The 19,130-nt window shown below is 40.4% G+C and overlaps 1 protein-coding gene across 1 annotated transcript in view; it reads right to left on the bottom strand.

The window, feature by feature from the left end:
* Positions 1–230: 230 nt before the first annotated feature.
* The window catches only part of NKAIN2 (sodium/potassium transporting ATPase interacting 2), a 984,828-nt gene continuing 965,928 nt past the window's right edge, over positions 231–19,130 (bottom strand). The window contains exons 6-7 of the mRNA XM_034990494.1: positions 1,050–1,131; positions 231–350 (exon numbers count right to left, since the gene is read on the bottom strand). Coding sequence (XP_034846385.1) covers positions 326–350; positions 1,050–1,131 — 107 coding nt within the window. The 3' untranslated portion in view covers positions 231–325. The remainder of the gene's footprint in view (positions 351–1,049; positions 1,132–19,130) is intronic.

Here is a 19,130-nt window from a genome sequence, read left to right as displayed (position 1 = left end):
ATGGGTGGTGTTACCAAATACTTCCAAGGAAAAATGCAGGCGTGATGCATAGATCATTCCCTGTTTAAGGAGAAGCTTACAAGGAGGTGTATAAAAATTACGTTTATCTCTTGGAGGAGGAGAAATACTCTAAAAATCCATGTATTATCCTACACATTAACAATCTTAAAAGGTAAAATGACTCAATGGTGGAGGACAACGACGACAAACACATATCTTCAAAGAGAGAAGCTCACATTTCAAAATGAATTGGAATCTTACTTTCTATTTTGATCTTCGCTTGCAATTCAGCATATCACTTGATGCTGATATATAGAATTTGTTATCAGTTGTTATCCAAGGGAATTTGCCTAAACACAGATATAAAAATCAGGCTCTGATTGTATGTCTGCTCTCTTGAGTGCTAGAGCTAAGGGTCTGATAAATCTCACTGTTACTATTCTGGCTTAATTTTCACTTTTCACATCAGAAAAATGATAACAGAGCATTATTGTTCAGTTTTTTAAAAAATTTTTAACACTATATATAACTTAGGTTACACTATATATACTAGGGTTATACTATATATAACTGTACATAACCTATCATTTAACATCCAAATGAGAATACTTTTGAGAGGAACATGAGATACTGGTAATAACTATGCCAGGACAACCGTGTAAACTGAGACTCTCCTGGGAAAGCCAGAACACATAGTTCATATAGAGTTACATATTACTACCTCCAAAGTTATATCATTTTCAAAACATACAATTTTAGGGTAATTCAAAGAAGTAATATATTAATAAAGGCCTTTTACCTAAGTCGTTGATACTTATATGTAAGACTAAAGGTAACTTTAGAGATGGCATTTCGATAAGTTAAATTTAAAAAAGAATTATGAAGAAAATGTTATTAGAATTATCCCAGTCAAGACAATATTAATAGAAGAGAAAATCTGGAAGTACATAATTGGAGGAAAGCTCCTTGCCATCTATTTTGTGCCATGATAATGTTTACTTAAGCATCTTTTAGTATCACAGAAGAATATCTGCAAGTAAAGTACTTACATGTACATAGGCTGTAGTTGTAAATGAGATGTCTTCTGAGGCCCTTGATAGCCATAAGAATCAAAGCCACCTATGAAATCAACTGAAAAGGGACAATTGCTTTCATTAATTAACTTTTCAAGAGCTCAACATTCATGATCAAGATCTCACACAGATTACTCTCCTAAACCGTTTCATAATCTATTAAAACCAAAGTGATTAATTGTGGAGGAAAACAGATAGTTCCTTCAGGGTAGTGATTTTTCCCCCCTCAACTGTGAGATTCAATTATTGCATTACAAGAATCTATTCACTTGGGAGAAGAAAGTATGTACTCCTCTCAAGCAACCAAGACCTAATTGGAGTAATAAAACTCACTTGCACAGTAAAGATGCTATATGTCTTTTTGGTTAGCGTGGAGATTTTCTGCAACACATTACAAATATAAAAAATAATGATTGCTTAAGTGCATGTATCTATCAGCAATTGCAGCACTAGTAATAATATTATATACTATGATTGTCAAGTACAAGGTGCTATGGGAGAGCTTGTGTAAATTAACTCAACACGGCTGTCCCCGCCATTATGTGGTTTATAATCTGAAATAGGCAATCTGAAATAAAGATTTGGAGCAAAGTCTAACCAAACATTCCAAATGCAATACATACCTAGATATTTGAGGTACAACAACATATAACAAAAGTTACTGTGATAGAGTATATCACAAATGGCTACAACAATATCTCCTATTCTGTATCTGCTTACAGTGTGATCTTGACACTCCTCCCATCTGGTGGTTTTGGTCTGTGTCCCTTCCTCTTGATCCTGTGTAGAACTTAGTGGCCACTTTGACCAATAGAGTATGGTAGAAGTGATCCTATGTGACTTCCCAAGGCTAGATCATAGAGATGTCATGCACTTCCCCTTGCTCTTTTGAGATGCTCTCCTGGAACACAGCCACCATGTCCAAACTAGCCCACATGGAGAGATTAATGGAGACCCCATGGGTATGTATTTTGACCAAAGGGCTAGCTGAGGTTCCCGCCGATAGCCAGCATCACCACCCAGACACATGAGAAAAAATGCCTCCAAATGATTCCAACCCCAAGCTGCTCAGGCAACCCAGTCATGGAGTCTTCCCAGCTGAGGTCTCTGATGTCAGGGATCAGATAAAAGCCATCCTCACAGTGCCCTGTCTGAATTCTTACCCACAGACCCATGAGCATAATAAATGGTTGTTTTACACCACTAAGTTTTGGAAGCAGTAGTTGCTGGAACAGTAAATACTAAGAGTTTTGTTTTTATTTTTTCTTTTCCACCAAGGTTGTGTGGTAGGGATAAAAGAGGTAAAACAATGAAAGGCTGGCAAAATAGATGACAGGAAGGACAGAGAAAGGGAAATCGAGACTGAATTAGGATGCCTGTGGATATCTTTACTTCTTCTAGAGTCATATTCTATACTGGCTTAGCTTTGACTAGTTTTTGTTCTCTTTTTAGTATCCTAAGTGCTACAGGTAGAAATTGGAGCAAGGTGTGAAGTAACGTCAAGTCTATGATGTTTGTTTGTTTAGTGGGGAAATCTTTATTTAGTAGATTTTATTTTTTAGAGCAGTTTTAAGTTTATGGCAAAATTAAGCAGAAAGTACAGAGAGTTCCTACATAGCGTCTGTCTCCACACATGCACAACCTCTCCTACTGTCAACATCCTATACCAGAGTGGTAACATTTGTTGCAATTGATGAATCTACACCGACACACCCTCATCACCCAGAGTCCAGAGTTTACACTAAGGTTTGGTGTTTTAAACTATGTTTTTTGATGAATGTATAATGACATACATCCACAATGTTAGTCTCACACAGAAGAGTCTCGCTGCCCTAAAAATCCTCTGGGCTCTGCCTTTTATCCCACCCTCCCCCAATCTCTGGCAACTACTGATTTTTTTTTTTTTTTTTTTTTACTCTTTCCATAGTTTTGCCTTTTCAAGAACGTCATATAGTTGGACTCAAACAGTATGTAGCCTTTTCTGATTGGCTTCTATCCCTCCATGGTGTGCATTTGAGGCACCTCCATGTCTTTTTATGGTGTAATACCTCATTTCTTTTTATCTTGAGGAACACTTTTTTGAGGCTGAATTTCTCTTCTCATCAAACGTGGAACAGTGTAAGAACAAAGGGCCTGATGTTAGAAGGATGAAGGTTCAAACACTGCTTTGACCACTTTAAGGCCAGCTGTGTGACCTTACACAAATCATTTAACATCTCTTAAAATAGGAATTAAAATACTTATTTCATCCAATTAGTGTGAGGATAAAATGAAATAAGGCATGTAGAGCCCTGGGTGAGACATATGGTATGGAAGAAGAAAATTAAAAGCCCCTGAAAAACTTCAGGATTTTCATTATAATTCTTCTAAGCCATACAGTATAGGAGAAAGAAAAACAGGAAGTGTGTAATTTGGGACAACCATGGAATTTTACCAAGTATTTTACAGAAGATGAACTAAAAGAGAAGGAATGACCTTTGTTTTCTGAATTGCCCACCTTTGTACATTAGCTAATATAAATGGCACCAGAAGAACTATACCCTAATTGAGTGGCAACTATATTTAAAGTTTGTATTTTGAGAAATTATTGTCTATGATTGGAGATTCATTGCAGATAGTGACTAAATTCCCTTTTATTTGGATTCGCTCTTGTCAACAATGAGACTTAGTTAAGGACTAGTTTGCTGAGAGGTGTTCACAGCATTAGAGTTTCCTTGTTCTGAGGTTCCCTTTCAGTAGGATGGTCCCCACCCTAGCGCTGGAGAATAGAGTGGGCTAGAGTAGAGTAAGATCACAGCAGATGTAAATGGTAAGGTCTCCTCCACTGAAATTGAGATCTAAGTCAGACTCAAGTTTATTGTTGTTATTGGTGTTATGAAATATTTCCTTGGCTGGTTTCCAGGAGTTTGAGATGGATAGCAGAAAAAAAAAAAGATGGTAATTACAAACCAAAGACTGTGGAGTGAACCAAGGGATAACTAGAAGAAACCAAGATGAATCTTCTAGTCCAATGGATAGAATCAGGACCCAAAATGGAAAATAAAGCTTGAGTTGGGAGCAATGTAGACCAACCTAAGACATGAGAAAAAGCCATAAGAGACTAAACTCTAGGAAACAAGCTGAGGGCTGCTGGAGGGGAAGTGGGTGGGAGGATGGGGTAACTAGGTGATGGGCATTAAGGAGGGCATGTGATGTAATGAGCACTGGGTGTTATCTGCAACTGATGAATCACTGAATTCTACATCTGAAACTAATGATACACTATATGTTGACTAATTGAACTTAAATAAAATAAGTTAGGGGTGCCTAGGTGGCTCAGTTCTTTAAGCATCTGCCTTCGGCTCAGGTATGATCCCAGGATCCTGGGATCGAGTTCCTCATCGGGCTCCCTGCTTAGCGGGGAGCCTGCTTCTCCCTCTGCCTGCCGCTCCCCTTGCTTGTGCGTGTGCGGGTGCTCTCTCTCTCTGACAAATAAATAAATCAATAAAATCTTTAAATAAAATAAGTTAAAAAAAAAAAAAGAGAAAAGGCCAGTAGGGAAATGAGCTGTGTCTTGAGTATGTGTAGTGAACAGTGTTTGAGTTGCCTGGGGTTTGCTCTTATTAACCATGATCTATCTGGTGTGGGGTTTGGTAGAGCTGCCTTACAGCTACCCGAGTGGGAAGGGTCACACTAAAACTACAGTGGAAGGATTGCTGCCATTGTTCTGATCATGCAGATCACCTGGAGCCATAAGAAGGCTCCAACAGCAGGTGACTCAGAACCAACATGAGAAAAGAGGAGGATCTGAACGCAACCAGGATGGATTTTTACCATTTCATTCAGGGAGGCGGGGGGGGGGGGGGGGGAGGGGGGAAGCATTCAAATTTAAACAACAATCAAAGGGAATATTTTCTGTTGTATATTTCATAAACATGCCTGAGTTCACAGCCAAGGAAATTATGGAAGGTCAGTTTCCACACATACTCATTCTCGGTAATTTTTTTGGATGTCTTCCTGAAGACCTGAGGGAGAGGAACAGCCATAAGCTGCATCCACCTGACTACTACAGTTAATATTTTGGTGGTCAGTGTAGGTAGACTCGATTCCTTGCATCTTTACAGATGGTGCTTCAACCACATCTGGAACTCTTTGTGGTGCCATGTGGGTGGCAAGTAGAAGTAGGAAAAAACCAGTTTTTTTCTTTCTCAAAAAACTGAATCACTGGGGTTGACTTACCTTTTTTAGAATACCCTTAATACCACTTTGGCCTGCTTTCCTTTTCTTTTACATAATTGCATTTATTTAGGCTCTAAAGAGGCTACCACATGCTGTAAAACTTCTCTGAGCAATAAGGGTCATAAAACACCTGACAGGTCCTTTTCTAAGTAATTATGATGGCATCTAGATGTTTGGCTCATCGCTCATCTCTGCATTATTTAGAAAAGAGTACCTTGTATTCCTCAGGAATCTCCTTAACTCCTGAAAATAAAAATAAAGTTCCAAACAATTGCACAAAACTTAATAGTTTCTAAAGCCCTTTCAGGTGATACCAATTATCTTTACAAAATTACTGTGAATCGGGAGGAACAATTATCTTCACTTTACAGATAAATACAGTTTTACTTGACTACTCCGGGGCACACAACAGCTGAGGAGAGGACTGGAAGCTAGGTACTCTATTTCTTTCCTAAGTGTGTTGAAAAAGTGATTTCTGCTTTCCACTCGGGTAAATTACTGGGAGGTTATCAAAGGTTTTGCATCACATTTTGGATTAAATCTAAAATCTTCAGGCTTTTTAAAAAATATTATTCATTTAACAAACATTTTTGAGTTCTTGCTTTGAGTCTTCCATTGGTCGTAGATGCTTCCCTTTGTTATTTATTCTCTAGCATCTTTCCTCTGTCCTTTCTAGAAAATTTACTCTTTCATCTTCTCATCTCCAATCTAATATTCTAGGAATATTCTGATGTGAACAATGATCAAAGCAAAACCCCGCCTAGGCTGGATTTGCTAGTGATGGTTACTCATGGGATGTCTTGGTTTTCTGTAACATATCTTTCAGAGGCGATAAGGTGAGCATCCTTCAAGGTTTAGTTCATTTCTTCTGTGTCTGCTAACTTACGTAGGATAGCATATAAACATTTAAACGATCCTTTCTTTTGAAAATTACTTATATTCTCAGCCCCATCTCGTATAACTCTGATTACAGTGGTGGTTTTTCAAAGTGAGGAGGCATGTTTTCTTCATAGCCACTTGACATATTTTCTGTTATTTCAAGGCTTATCAGAAAATATGAAGGATGGTAATTACTGAAGGCCTGAATTAGGCTTAGGAGAATGAGAAAGAAAAGATGGCAATGAGTTCAAGATGTATGGAGAAAGACGTAGAAAACATACCACATGCCAAGTTTTTGAATATGGGGGAAGGAGAGGAAAAGGCAAGATTCAAAGTTGACTCAGAAACTTGTTGACTAAGAGAGTGCTGTTGCCTCTAACAGAACAATAAAGAATGTCAGGAGGGAGTTGGGGCTTGGCTTCATTTGGAAATTAGTATGTTTAAGTGAGAAGTGGCACATACAAGCGGCAAGGGCCAGGACATCCCTGTAGAAAGGGAAATGTAACTTTGCAAGGCCAGTTGGAAACTTGCTGGGATCTTTAGAGCTTAGTTTCTCCTGACTCAACTCTTTTGGGCTTCACTGGAACATATCTATCGCCACCTGACATATTGTAATCTACTTGTTTCTTTGTTGATTCCATTGCTGTAATGTAAACTGGGTGAAATTTACTGTTTCCCACTGTTTGCTCCAGTAGTCCAGAACCCAGGACAGTGTCTCGGCTCCTGGAAGACCGTCTTTACGGAGTGAACTCTCTAGACCTGTTAGGCTGTGAAGAAAAATTAGGCAATCATGGGAGCGTGGAAGATGTTGGTAAAATTCCTAAGTGAATTTCACACTGTTTTCACTCTTTCCTCCTTAAGGCCTTCAATGATAATAAAGAGAAGAGCCGTTCTAGAAGATCTAGAATGTTAGTTGTTGTCTGGGTCCTGTGAGATAAAAGAAAGTTTTGAGTACCAATGGGAAGAAACCACCACTGTAGTCTCTTTGGCCTAGAGGAGTAGAGGAAGAGAGGCTAAGAAATCGTCAGCCTCAAAGTAACTCCGGTGAGAGAGTCTTTCTTCCATGAATACTATCCAGTGCTACAAATGTTGATAATTGGCAGGGAAAACATGATTCTCTTTCTGGCCAGTTTACACCATCCTAATGGGGCAGAAGGTGACAAAATAAAATAAAAATTGTGCTCATTTAATTTTTGCCTCATTGGAGGGATTTGCCTTTGGCCTTTGAAGACAACTCGGGTATGTTATCATTTTCTTTGCAACTGTTACATTTTCTTTTTGCCTTAGTTTTCCTATCTGCAATAGGGGTATATTTATATCTACTGACCTATGGAGACACAGGGAGGTCCAATTATTTTAAATTAGTAAAGTGCCATATCAGTTTAATAACTGTGATTTAATAACATTAATAATAGGGGAATTAAAAAATTATCAAGAGAAGAATGCTTTTTGAATAAATATTCCCTGCTAAAATATATTCCCTGTTGTGAGGTTCCCATTTATTTAAGCCTCTCAATCATGAACACTGAGTTCAGTAAACCTAAAATTGCCTTTTTAAAATACGTGTTGGTAGGGAGGTATTATAATGTCAAATGGTACCCTGGTTATTAATGACAAAGCCACTAGTCAACATACACCCTTTTGGAGACAGAGCTGGAAAAGACCATGGGGGGAATTTTAAAAGGCAGATCACAGAAAACTAAGCTTAAATATTTAGAAGAACTGCTCGAAAGACATTAAAGAATTTGTGTGGGCCTGTGAAAACAGAGTGGATATCCATTATCTCTGCAGGTGAGACTTTCAAGGGTACTTATCTCCAGTTGTACAAAAGAAATTTAGAGCATAACTAACCGTAGGCCAAATTCAAAAGAACCACCTTCCTCCCACAGACCGTCTTGGTGGCAGTAATGCAACTTACTGTGTGAGCTTGAGGGGTTTGGTCTGGGTTAAAATCCCTGAGTGGACGCTGAGTTCCTTTTTTTTTTTTTTTCTGTTTAGGGAAACAGCCCTTTGTAGGGGTACTTTATTTTTTTATTTTTATTTTTTTAAAAGATTTTATTTATTTATTTGACAGAGAGAGACACAGCGAGAGAGGGAACACAAGCAGGGGGAGTGGGAGAGGGAGAAGCAGGCTTCCTGCAGAGCAGGGAGCCAGATGCGGGGCTCGATCCCAGGACCCTGGGATCATGACCTCAGCCGAAGGCAGACGCCTAACGACTGAGCCACCCAGGCGCCCCTGTAAGGGTACTTTACCCTGGTTGCTTTAAAGGTCATGGAAATGACTGTTATACTACAGAGGGCGTCTGACAGGCGAAGCCCACGTTGAATGAAAAGAGACTTATGAGCTAAATCACTGCAGATGCTTCACTTCCTAACCTTGTTCAGCAGATGTATTTTCTCAGGGTCTTATCTGCATGTTTCTCTCTTAGTTGTATTAGAACCAGATCTTCAACATTTTACACTTGGTAATAAAACGCATTTACATATGCCAAAAAATAAAGTGAAAAGCAATCACTACAATGGTATCATAGAAGAAATATTTTAGTTAGAAATAGTTTGAGTAACCACTTAAAGCTTTTGGTTTTAAAAACTGAATAAAAAATAAAATATAAGTTCCACGTGACAAAGTGTTCGTCTTTCTGCTCTTGCTTATCTCTGCCTGTTTTTAGGTAAGGCAGAACATCTGGGGAGATTGGAAGAAACACATGCTGTTTTTCTGCTAACACCAGGATGTTGCTATCAAACAATCCTCCGATAGTGTAAGTCACCCCTGGATACATCACAGGGAAAGGTGAAGTAATGTAAAGATTGAGGGCTTTGGAGTCAGAAGACCTGGCTCAGGCTGTACCTTCATGTCTTACCAGCATTGTACCCACAAGTAGGTCACAACTGCTCTGAGCCTGACTTTTGTCCTCCCTAAAGAGGAGATAATGAAACAATTCCAACTTTATAGGGTAATTGACAGAATCAAGTGTCATATGCAATACTTAGATGCAGGTATATTAAAAAGACACCATGGATAGATTTGGGATCTCATCTTTTTTTTTGAAAGGGATTTATATAAAGAAAATAATTTAACATACACATTGAGGTTCTTTACTGAGAGGATGAGAACCGTATGTTAGAATTTCCAAGAGTTATTGTGTGGAATGACATAGTACTGGGTCATCAGCAGAAGCTGAGGAGAGCTGAGGTAGGTCTGTGGAAACCTTTCAACTGACCAGTTAGTTAACTGTGGTCTGACAAGCAACAGGAATAGCCTGTGTGACATACTATAGAAAAAAAAAAAAGGGAAGATATTTTTACTTAAAAAAAAAAAAAACTACATGGAACCGAGTTTTCATACTTCAAATATTTTTTTGGAAATCACCTCGCATACTATGTAAAAGGACAGTGAGAAGCTGGGACCAGTCTTGTTTGTGGTCTCTGAGGCTTCGGCCTGTATGTAGGCAAAAGGAACTATCCAGTGGAGAGTGCCAGAATGAAGATCCTGAAAGCTTATCCTCCTGGATCAGGCAGAGAGGATGAGCTCAATGTTTGGTGAAGGATTACTCCGGAAGGAAAAGCTTTAACTGTTCCTCTCAGATTTAGGTAGGGTTGCAAGGAGACAAAAGGATAATTGCCGGTATAGAGAATTTTTCAGGTTCTGGGAGAAACATGGAAGGTTTTCATGTTTGATAGCTTTAATATTCTTGGTTTGAGCACTAGGCTTAGGTTCAGAACCTATGCCTAGGTTTGGAACAGATCCTGAGGAAAGTCAACGGGAGGAAGTGAAAGCGTCATTGAGCAGGAGAGAGCATCCAGTCATGTTTAGAGACTTTCTCCAGCCATGTGCAGCAATCCAGGATTAGCAGTCGAGAAAGTGAACCTGAGCCTCATCAGGTGTGGCTGTTGAAAATCCAAGCAGGATTCAAGTGCAGGGGGCTGGTGGGAGCATCACTGCCGTAACTATCCTGGACATAGATGAGAAGTGGAACGATCCAAAGAATGAGAAAAACAAAGTTTCCCGTGGAGTGAAATTCCTAAATGAGGATGAAGGGAAGTCTTTCCAGGAGGGAGACAGGGGAATAAAGTGGGAGAAAAAAAAAAACTGGAGTTTATAGTCAGGCAGAGAATTTTAAATTTGTGATTTTGGAGAAGCCTCCTTTCTCCACAGTGAAGGTGATCCAAATTAACCTCTTTGATGAAGGAAATTAAAGAGTAGATGAAGTGAGTGGTAACAAGGGTGGTAAGTGCTGAGGAGGTCAAGAAATTGTAAAGCTAGAGTCAGAAAATTATGTATCCAGGCATCTTTAATGCTTTCAATAGATGTGGAGAAGCATACAGAATGTGATGAGATAACTGAGCAAACTTCACCTTCAAGGTGCCTGGTCTCACTTTGTGCCGTGCCATTTGGATGGATTGGATTCACCAGTCTTTGTCTCGTTCTTCCCTGTTAGACTTGCTTTCAATTAGATATGACATGCCTTTCAGTTGAAATCGGAGAGAACAGTTATTATAAGCTATAGGTGAGCGAGTTAGACAGGATTGGGCATGTCTTCTCAGCTGACAGCCAGGATATACTTAGAATGCACGGCCCATTTAAATGCAGTGGTTTTAATTAGGGTGTGGACACATTTATGTATTAGGTATATTTAAGAAAATAAAAAACCATGCATGCCTTGCCTTATAATCCTTGCTAACATAATCTTTGCACCATTTTGCATCCTCCAGAAAGGAAAATCACAAATCTCTGGAGCTGAAATTAATCATCTCTTTAGGACGATAGTAGCAATTTAAGGAAAGAGATTGTCAAGTGGTTATTCTAACATTTGTATTGATGTTTGCAAAAGCTGAAACTAGATTTGCTATATCGACCTCATTAAAAACACTTAAGATTATTCCTGTGTGAATTATGGTGTACATTTGGTCAACAGGGATTGGAAAGGAATAGGCACACCTATTTTTGTTAAATTCTACATAGCCCTCTGACATCTCCTTTAGATGTCAGCCAAAATGTCATCTCTTCAGGGAAGAATTTTCTAGTCTTCTCATTTGGATGAGACACTTGGGGTGCATGCCCGCCACACCTCCTCCCCTTGCCTGAACTCTCATTATGAGTTACAGTAGTTCTTCGTGTGAAATGCATCCTTGACTCTAAGCACCATGAAGGCAAAGGTGGTATCTGCTTGGTTCCCCACTTCATCCCTGGTGACTAACACACAGCCTACCGCAGAGCGGTTACTTGATAAATAAGTGTTGAAAGAATCTATCTTGATCACCACAGAGAAGTGATGTGGAAAGTATATTTAAATCAGGAGACTTAGGTTCTATTCCCAGTTCTGCCTCTAAATGACTGTTTAACTTAGAGAAAGTCAATTCAAGTGTCCCTTTCCTCAACTGTAAAAGGAGGGGATTAAAGTAGGTGATTGCTAATATTGCTCACAGCTCTAGGATTCTGCACAGTTCCCTATTTCTGGGATGGTTTTATAGACTAATGATAGCAATAAAATATTTAAAATGAGCAAATCTACACAGGTATAGTGAATGGGAAAAATTAGTGCAAAGGAGTTATTTCTCTCTGACTGTTACTCCTGTTATGCATTAATTTTACTAAGCAAGTTTCCAGGGAGATGAGCTGCTGAGTAGTATGTGTATATACTGTAGAGTATATGTAGTATATGTGTATTTTATATTTACCTATTTACACACATACACACACACAGCATTTGGAACCCGAGGCATGACAATTTCCAATTGGAAAATAAGGTGATGAAAAAAATGTGGGAACTGGGAGAGGGGAATAGGATTGGCAGGTTTGGAGCCAACAGAATCACTGTCCCCCGATTCCATTCAGTTCCGTGAGGGAGGCGTATGGATGTTACTATGTGCTTCCCTTTGCTTTTCTGCTTTTGGGAATTCCTTCACATCACCTTCATTAGTTACAAAGGCAGCAAGCAATCCATATCCAATTTTCTTTTCGTGTCAGGATTGTTCATGTATAAACTAGGCTCCTTTGTTGGAAACATTTGCAACTAATCCCATAAACAAACAAACAAAAAATGCAAATCTTGCACTGCCTGCCCCAGCCAACCCCACCGACCCTGAGTCTGACCACCATCTGTTATACACAAAAATGAATTGATAGTCCCACTTTGGGCCTAACCTAATTTTCAAGTGATAATAGGCATGGATTCCCAGAAGCACTCTATGCCTCTTGATAGCAACATCCTAATTTCCTTTCCTGGTAAATGTTTTAAATAAGATTTTAGCACCAAAGGAAATTAACCTTTAAATTAATTGTAATTATAAAATGCCATCACTGATTTTTGTCTTCAGTCTAATTACTTTCTATTATTTAAACAAACCTCACCTCCTGTGAGCTTTAAGTTTGTTTCTCCTCCACTTCCTGCCACACAATGCCAACCAATGCTTGCGGAGGCCTCCCCCCGCCCCCGGGTCTCCGCAGCTACAGCAGCCTCATTGAAATGTCACGCAGGACCGAGGGTTCGCCCTCTGCTCGCTTCTTTACAAGGCACTCTTTCAGAGGTGACGTGTAAGGCTGTTCTGCTCCGATGTTTTCCTTCTGCATACCTGGTGGCCATCCTTAGAGATGCAGCGCTTTTTCTCCTCCTGCTGTTAAGGAGATCGCTAAGCCCAGCCTTCTGTCTCTATTAGAAGTACCACTTCCCAAACGGAAGCGCAACTATGAAGTGGGCACCTGCCAGCATCATTTATCAAAAGACAGACGTTGAATGTGGAGCCTTCTTGACCAGCACGCCTCGGCTTTGGAGGGCTTTTAGCGTCAGTGTCCTGGGCCGGCTCTTTGTCTTGTTCTCATTTGTTCTTTCGAGATGGGACTATGGGATCTCGGGAACTTTAGTTTGTGAGCCTGTGTATCTACATTGTGGTGCTAAAAGCATGCTCTTTTCCTGCCACTTAGCTGCTTTCTTTGTCATGTCATTATCAATGCGAGTCCAGAGAGATGGTGTAAGTCCATTACAGGTGGACTGGGTACCGCAGAATTGGAAGATGAAGTAGAATAATCAAAATGGAAGGTTTTTCTTTTAATCATTTCTGTAAATGTCACCACTTCTCCTTCCGTTCATTCTCTGGCTTTCTTTGCAATCGAGGCTGATTAAAACAACCTGAAGAATCTTGGATAACTTCAGTTCTCCCAGGCAGAAATATCTTCGGCATAAAATAGTTCCTTTATTACACCCCAGGGAAAGGTCCTCCTTTGTGGGCTAGTCTGAGTATTGTTACCTCAATGTGATTCATTAGAAACAAGGTCCTGATTATTCTGAATCAACAGAGGGTAGGGAATAAATCGATTTCCTTCCCCCGCATTTTTGACTTGGGGACATGAAATTCCTTTAAAGATGATTATAGCGTGTACGTGTGTGCACGAGGGTGTGTGGATGTGAGTGCATGTGTGCACGTGCGTGGGCATGAGTGAAAAGCAGTATGATACAATGGAGGAGGCATTGTGAGAAAAGGGGGAGAATAAGAAGCGACCCTTGAGGAATCAGATGCAACTTTCACCTGAACAATCCAAAGTTAAAAGTAAAGCGCATATATTTTCCCTTCAGTGACCACAAGAGGGAGGAATTTAACAGTAGATTGAAAAAAGAGACCAGTACTAGCCAGTGGGGAAGACAGTGTAATGTAAAAACTGTGTTTCACGGTTACGGAAGCTGTTGCCTCTGAGAGAAACTTGCGTGTGATTGACAGGAGGCATATGTATATGTCGGCATCTGTTTCAGGTGCTGATCATTTATTCAGTCTTTCACTTTTACATATGGCCACATGTCTCCGTCCCACCCCTTTCTGTCATTTGCTTAGAAAATGACGAAAGTGCTTTATTATAATTGATTATTCATTTACTTAGAATAAGCTGGGGTCTAAGGAGGTGTCACATTTCTTAACCAGTTTCCAGACAGTCCAAGAAGTGTGTGTGGAGAGCTGACTGATTGACTCATTTATCTCCCAGATCTTCTTGAGTCCTGCTCTGGGTTGGAGATGTGCTAGATGCTGAGGATACCGCGGTGGTCAAGCCAGGTGTGGTCCCCGAGGGGCATTGGCTAATAGTCTCTTATCCTGAGGGAGTCACTATGTGCTGTATTGGTGTCAGAAGTTCACGAATAAGCTCAGTGACCTTGGGCAAGTCATTTAATCTTTATGGGTCGACAAAATTAAGGTGTTGAAATAGAGTGGTAGACACTAGTCTTCCATCATTTTAAAACCTGCAGTTCTCTTAGTCCAAAAGAAATCTTAAGCAGAAGATTGTAAAGTTGTAAAACTAAATAAAAGCAGAGCTCCTGTGGTTTTGGGGGGTTGGAGAAGGAACAAGGTGACCCCTTTTACCCTGGCCTCACTATGATTCCATACAGCATAGCTAGAGATTTGTAGCATTTGAAATCTGGGGCTCCAGGTTTTCATAATATGTGATTCTGTTCAGGAATGGGGAGAGAAACGGCAAGTTTGGGTTTTGTGGGAGGCTAGCAGATGTGGGCAAGATTATTTCACTCAGTCACCTTGAAAATCACAAAACAAACGTTATGAAGAGATGATAAAATAGTACCATACTAACAATATATTATTCTCTCATTTGGTTGCTTGAGTGCGATGCTCCAAAGGGAAACAGACACAACAGTCTCTTAACTCTGTCGATCTGATACCCAGGAACTTGGCACCTTTTTTGAACTGCTAATTGCCTACCCCTTAGGTTAAGTTTGAAGAGTGATTTATAAATAACAAGAAAGAAAGCTTACATTACCAAACGGAATATATAGTATGACCCTAATAACCAGATACAAAGAAAGAAAGATGATAGATAGATAGATAGATAGATAGATAGATAGATAGATAGATAGATAGACAGATAATAGGGAGGGAGGGAAGATGGGAGGGAGGAAGGAAGGGAAGAAGGGAGGGAGGGAGGGAGGGAGAAAGGAAAGAAGGAAGGACGACTAGGAGCCATAAAATACACTGAAATGTTAGTGGAGAAACAGAATTTAGAATTGTGGGGTCATTCTAATTTTCTTTTTGTGTTGTTTGTATTTTCTATACATTCTGCAGTAAACTTACATTTCCTTATAAACAGGAAGAAACAAATATTTTTTAAAGGGGTAGTACTCCCTGCTGCCACTTCTACCTCCCCCCAAAGTGGGAGTATGTGTGATTGTGTTCAAAGAACTGCCTTCAAACTCAATGATCCTGACAAACTGGAAAAATGATCAAAACATACAGAATAGAGTTCAATACAGAGAAGTGTAGTCCAGCAGCCTTTAGAAGAAAAATCAAACAAAAATAACAGAAAATTATTAGCCTCAGAGAAGTGAATAATTTCCTGTGGTTTGCTTTTCAAATGAACGTTTCTATAAATCGATTGTGACTTTTATCCCAAGGCCACTTGAATTTAGAGAATTCAGGAAAGGTTTTATGCATTTCTGCTTGGTTGGTGGGTTTGCGCTTATGTGCATCTGCAAGTTTAAACATCTACAATTCATTTTTCAATTTTTTTTTCAAAATAGGTCCCTTTATGATATTATATTTTTAATGACATTCTGTATCTTTCTAGGGGTGACTTGAATATTTAGTAACACTTGCACATATACAAATCTCTTTTAGAAAAGATAGTGATTACTTAAGAGAAACGGATATGTTTTCTAGAGTATTGATGTTTTGTTTTAGTTTAACTATTAAATAAAAGGTTTATGAGAAAACCTAATACAAATGAGAAATCATATGATTTTTTTTTTTTCTGTTCTGGATTGGTGCTATTTTCCATGGCTGCATGTCTTCCTTTTAATTGTCATATCTCACAGTGCTAACAAGGCCGAGAGAGAAGTTTTTCATCCTATCCCTGTAAGTGGACATCCAACTGTGGTGCAGGAGAGCTAGGGATTAAGTGAGAGAGGAGCTCCATATATCATAAAAGGTGTGCCAGACTGAGAATGTCGGAACATTTCATTTCTTTCACAGAATATTGTAAAAGAGAACACGTAGGGGAGAATAGAAAGGGCTGGAGGTCATAAGGAAAACGCAGCGTGGTTGGCAACAGATGATACAGGGAAGAGCTTGGCCACAAAGACAGCGCAGCAAGGGTCGCCCGCTCCCCTGGAGAAAGTCTTTCCTCCTAAGAAATACCGCTGCCTTTCCGTGAACAAATATATAAAAGTACATTGCAATGGTTGCCTCACTCGAACAGGGTTCAAGTGTCAAGGCCCACCCTCTGGAGCAGGCTCCCAGCTTTTGTTCTGGTGAGGAGCTACTTATCTGAAGGCAGATCACCCCACGCCCAGGCAAGGGATGCTGACCGGGAGGCAACTCCTTAGAGAGCATGGAGCCAAGGAGGTGGGGACTAGTGCCGCCTGGAGCCTTTTACCTACAAGCGTTTGATGGGTGGAACCACTGTTCACCCCAATCTATGCCCCTAAGGGAGGGTCACATGTCGGGGGGGGGGGGAGGGCGGCCACATGGTGTGTGTGTGTTGATATGGAATGGTCAGATCTGAAACCCTCCCCCCATTATATGTTAAAGTCCTAACCCTATGACTGTATTTAATTTTAAATGAGGTCATAAGTGTGGGGCCCTAATCCAATAGGACTGGTGTCTTTATAAGAAGAGGAAGAGACGGGGCGCCTGGGTGGCTCAGTCAGTTAAACGTCTGCCTCCGGCTCAGGTCATGATCTCAGGGTCCTGGGATGGAGCCCCATGTTGGGCTCTCTGCTCAGTGGGGAGCCTGCTTCTCCCTCTGCCCCTCCTCCCTGCTCATGCTCTCTCTCTCAAATAAATAAATAAAAATCTAAAAAAAAAAAAAGAAGAAGAACAAGAAGAGGAAGAGGAAGAGACACCCTGTGTGCCCACACACAGAAAGAAGGTCCTGTGAGGACAGAGAAGCCAGGACAGAGGCTTCGGATGAAACCAAACCTGCCAATAATTTGATCGTGGACTTCCAGCCTCGAGGACTGTGAGAAAATAAATTTCTGTTGTTTAAGCCACTCAGTGTGTGGTATTTTGTTATTGCGGCCCTAGGCGACTATTCCAGGGGCGCAGGAGTGAGTGTCCCCATCTTCCTGCTCCCAGGAAGCAGCTCTGCCTCCAGGGCTGTTGTTCTCTCTGGGAAGCCACATCTAATGGCAGTGGCGTCCTGTGGGTTTGGTGTGCCTACAGTCTAACTCTCTCTAGTTCACTGATGACTGATTGCTGTTTCGTGAAGTGAAGTGGGAGAGTTTGCTTCTGGAGCCTGAACCCTTTCCCGAGTTTCCCTGGACGTGTCTGCTTCCGAAGCTCCCTGGCTACCCTGGCTGCAATAACAAAATGGAGCGCGCAGCTGGTCAGCTCCGTACTGGCGTGAAGAACACCTTCATTGTCCAGTTTCCAAAATTGGGCCCTTATTTCTCTCTCTACTGCCTGTTTTCAGCACAGTTACAGAACTAAATCTGTTCCTCTGTTCCTCATGAGGCTCTTAGGAATGAAAACTTAACCTAATTTGGCAAGCAGGTGGCTAGCACGGCCCCCTGCCAGTCTACTGCTATCTGAATGCTTCGTTGCAGATCGATAGCAGGTAAGAACAGACACTTCCCGAGCCCCGCTCCCTGTTTACACATTACAACAAACTTCTCCCGTACTTCAGGCCTTACTTTCTGAGAGCATTTTTTTTTTTTTTTTCCCGCCAAGCCAGAATGCTTTTAAGGGACCAAAAGAATTTTCTCTAGAATATGATTAGACAGAAATTTCCAACCTTTTTACTCTTGAGGATCTACGCAGTGTCTGTAGGTGACCGTACAGACAAACGATGGAGACAATAATATAAGGGGAATATTAATCCAAAGCATTGTGTACAACAAATACTCACAATTTACTCCTGTGTGTAAATGACCATAGTAAATGAACCTAACTGGACAGAGGACTGGCCCAAATGAGCATCTCCTCTGGGCTGGTTAGGAGTCCCCTGAATGTGTAAGGTAAGTATCAGTCTATTGGGTCTATACAAATAGGCAAGTAGTTCATCTAAACCACTGAGCCAAAAGACTAAAACTGGAAAACTTGTTTATGAGGAGTCTACTTGGGATTTATATTAATAAAGGCAGATAAGGGGCTATGGTCAAAATGTACATAATGATATAAGCACTGTTTTTTGGAGTTTTTTGGGAAATAGTTTATTAGATGCTTGAAAGAGAAACCTGACCTTCCAAAAGATATCTGTGACTTCATATCCCCTTGGATTTACATGGCTTTGGCCAACACTTGACAGAGGTCGGAATTCCCTAAACTGAGTTCCTCAGCCTTCTAATTCTCTGGAATATTAAGATTTCTTATGAAAAAGGGTTTTGTGTTCAAATGTTTGGGATATTAACTATACTTTTAATTTCTGTAACTTAATGCTGTAACATCTACAAAATGACCACTGGCTGTTCCAATTTCTGTAAATTGATGCTTTAACATCTACAAAATGATCCCTGGTTATTCCCAAGTCAACCCTGGCTCGCTTAAAACATCTGGAGAATTTAGATACCCCACACTGTCTCCTCCGATAGTCACAGTGAACACAGGTTCAAACTAAGCTAGCCAATCCTAAACCCGTTTACACTGCCTTGCCCATTCCTTTCTGAGGAAACCACAATAAAGGTGCTTGGCCAACAGTTCTGCTTTCTCTCTCTGCCTCATGACCCTTCCCAGTGGCCTTGTATGGTGTGCTGTGTTCTCCCTGGGGAACTGTGAGCATAATAAAACTATAGAAATCTTTCTAGTTTCTCCCTTTGACTTGCCTCACCCAAGTAGTATGGTTAAAACAAAATTGTAGATTAGGAAAAATCAAACATACTTTACCACAAAACACTCAGTTGTTAATATGTAAATGTGCATCCTAAATGTTTAGTGTCAAACTTACTTGGCTTTGGAAACTTTCCGAGCTATATATCTTTTGGAACTAGCATTTCTGGGATCCCCTTTGGGAGGTACTCTTCTGGAGAG

Source organism: Mirounga leonina, unplaced genomic scaffold (genome assembly GCF_011800145.1).
Source record: "Mirounga leonina isolate KUSES-001 unplaced genomic scaffold, KU_Mleo_1.0 Mir_53, whole genome shotgun sequence".
In the NCBI taxonomy this organism is placed as follows: Eukaryota; Metazoa; Chordata; class Mammalia; order Carnivora; family Phocidae; genus Mirounga; species Mirounga leonina.
Note: the sequence above shows the minus strand (reverse complement) of the source record. Positions and strands in the feature narration are given on the sequence as shown.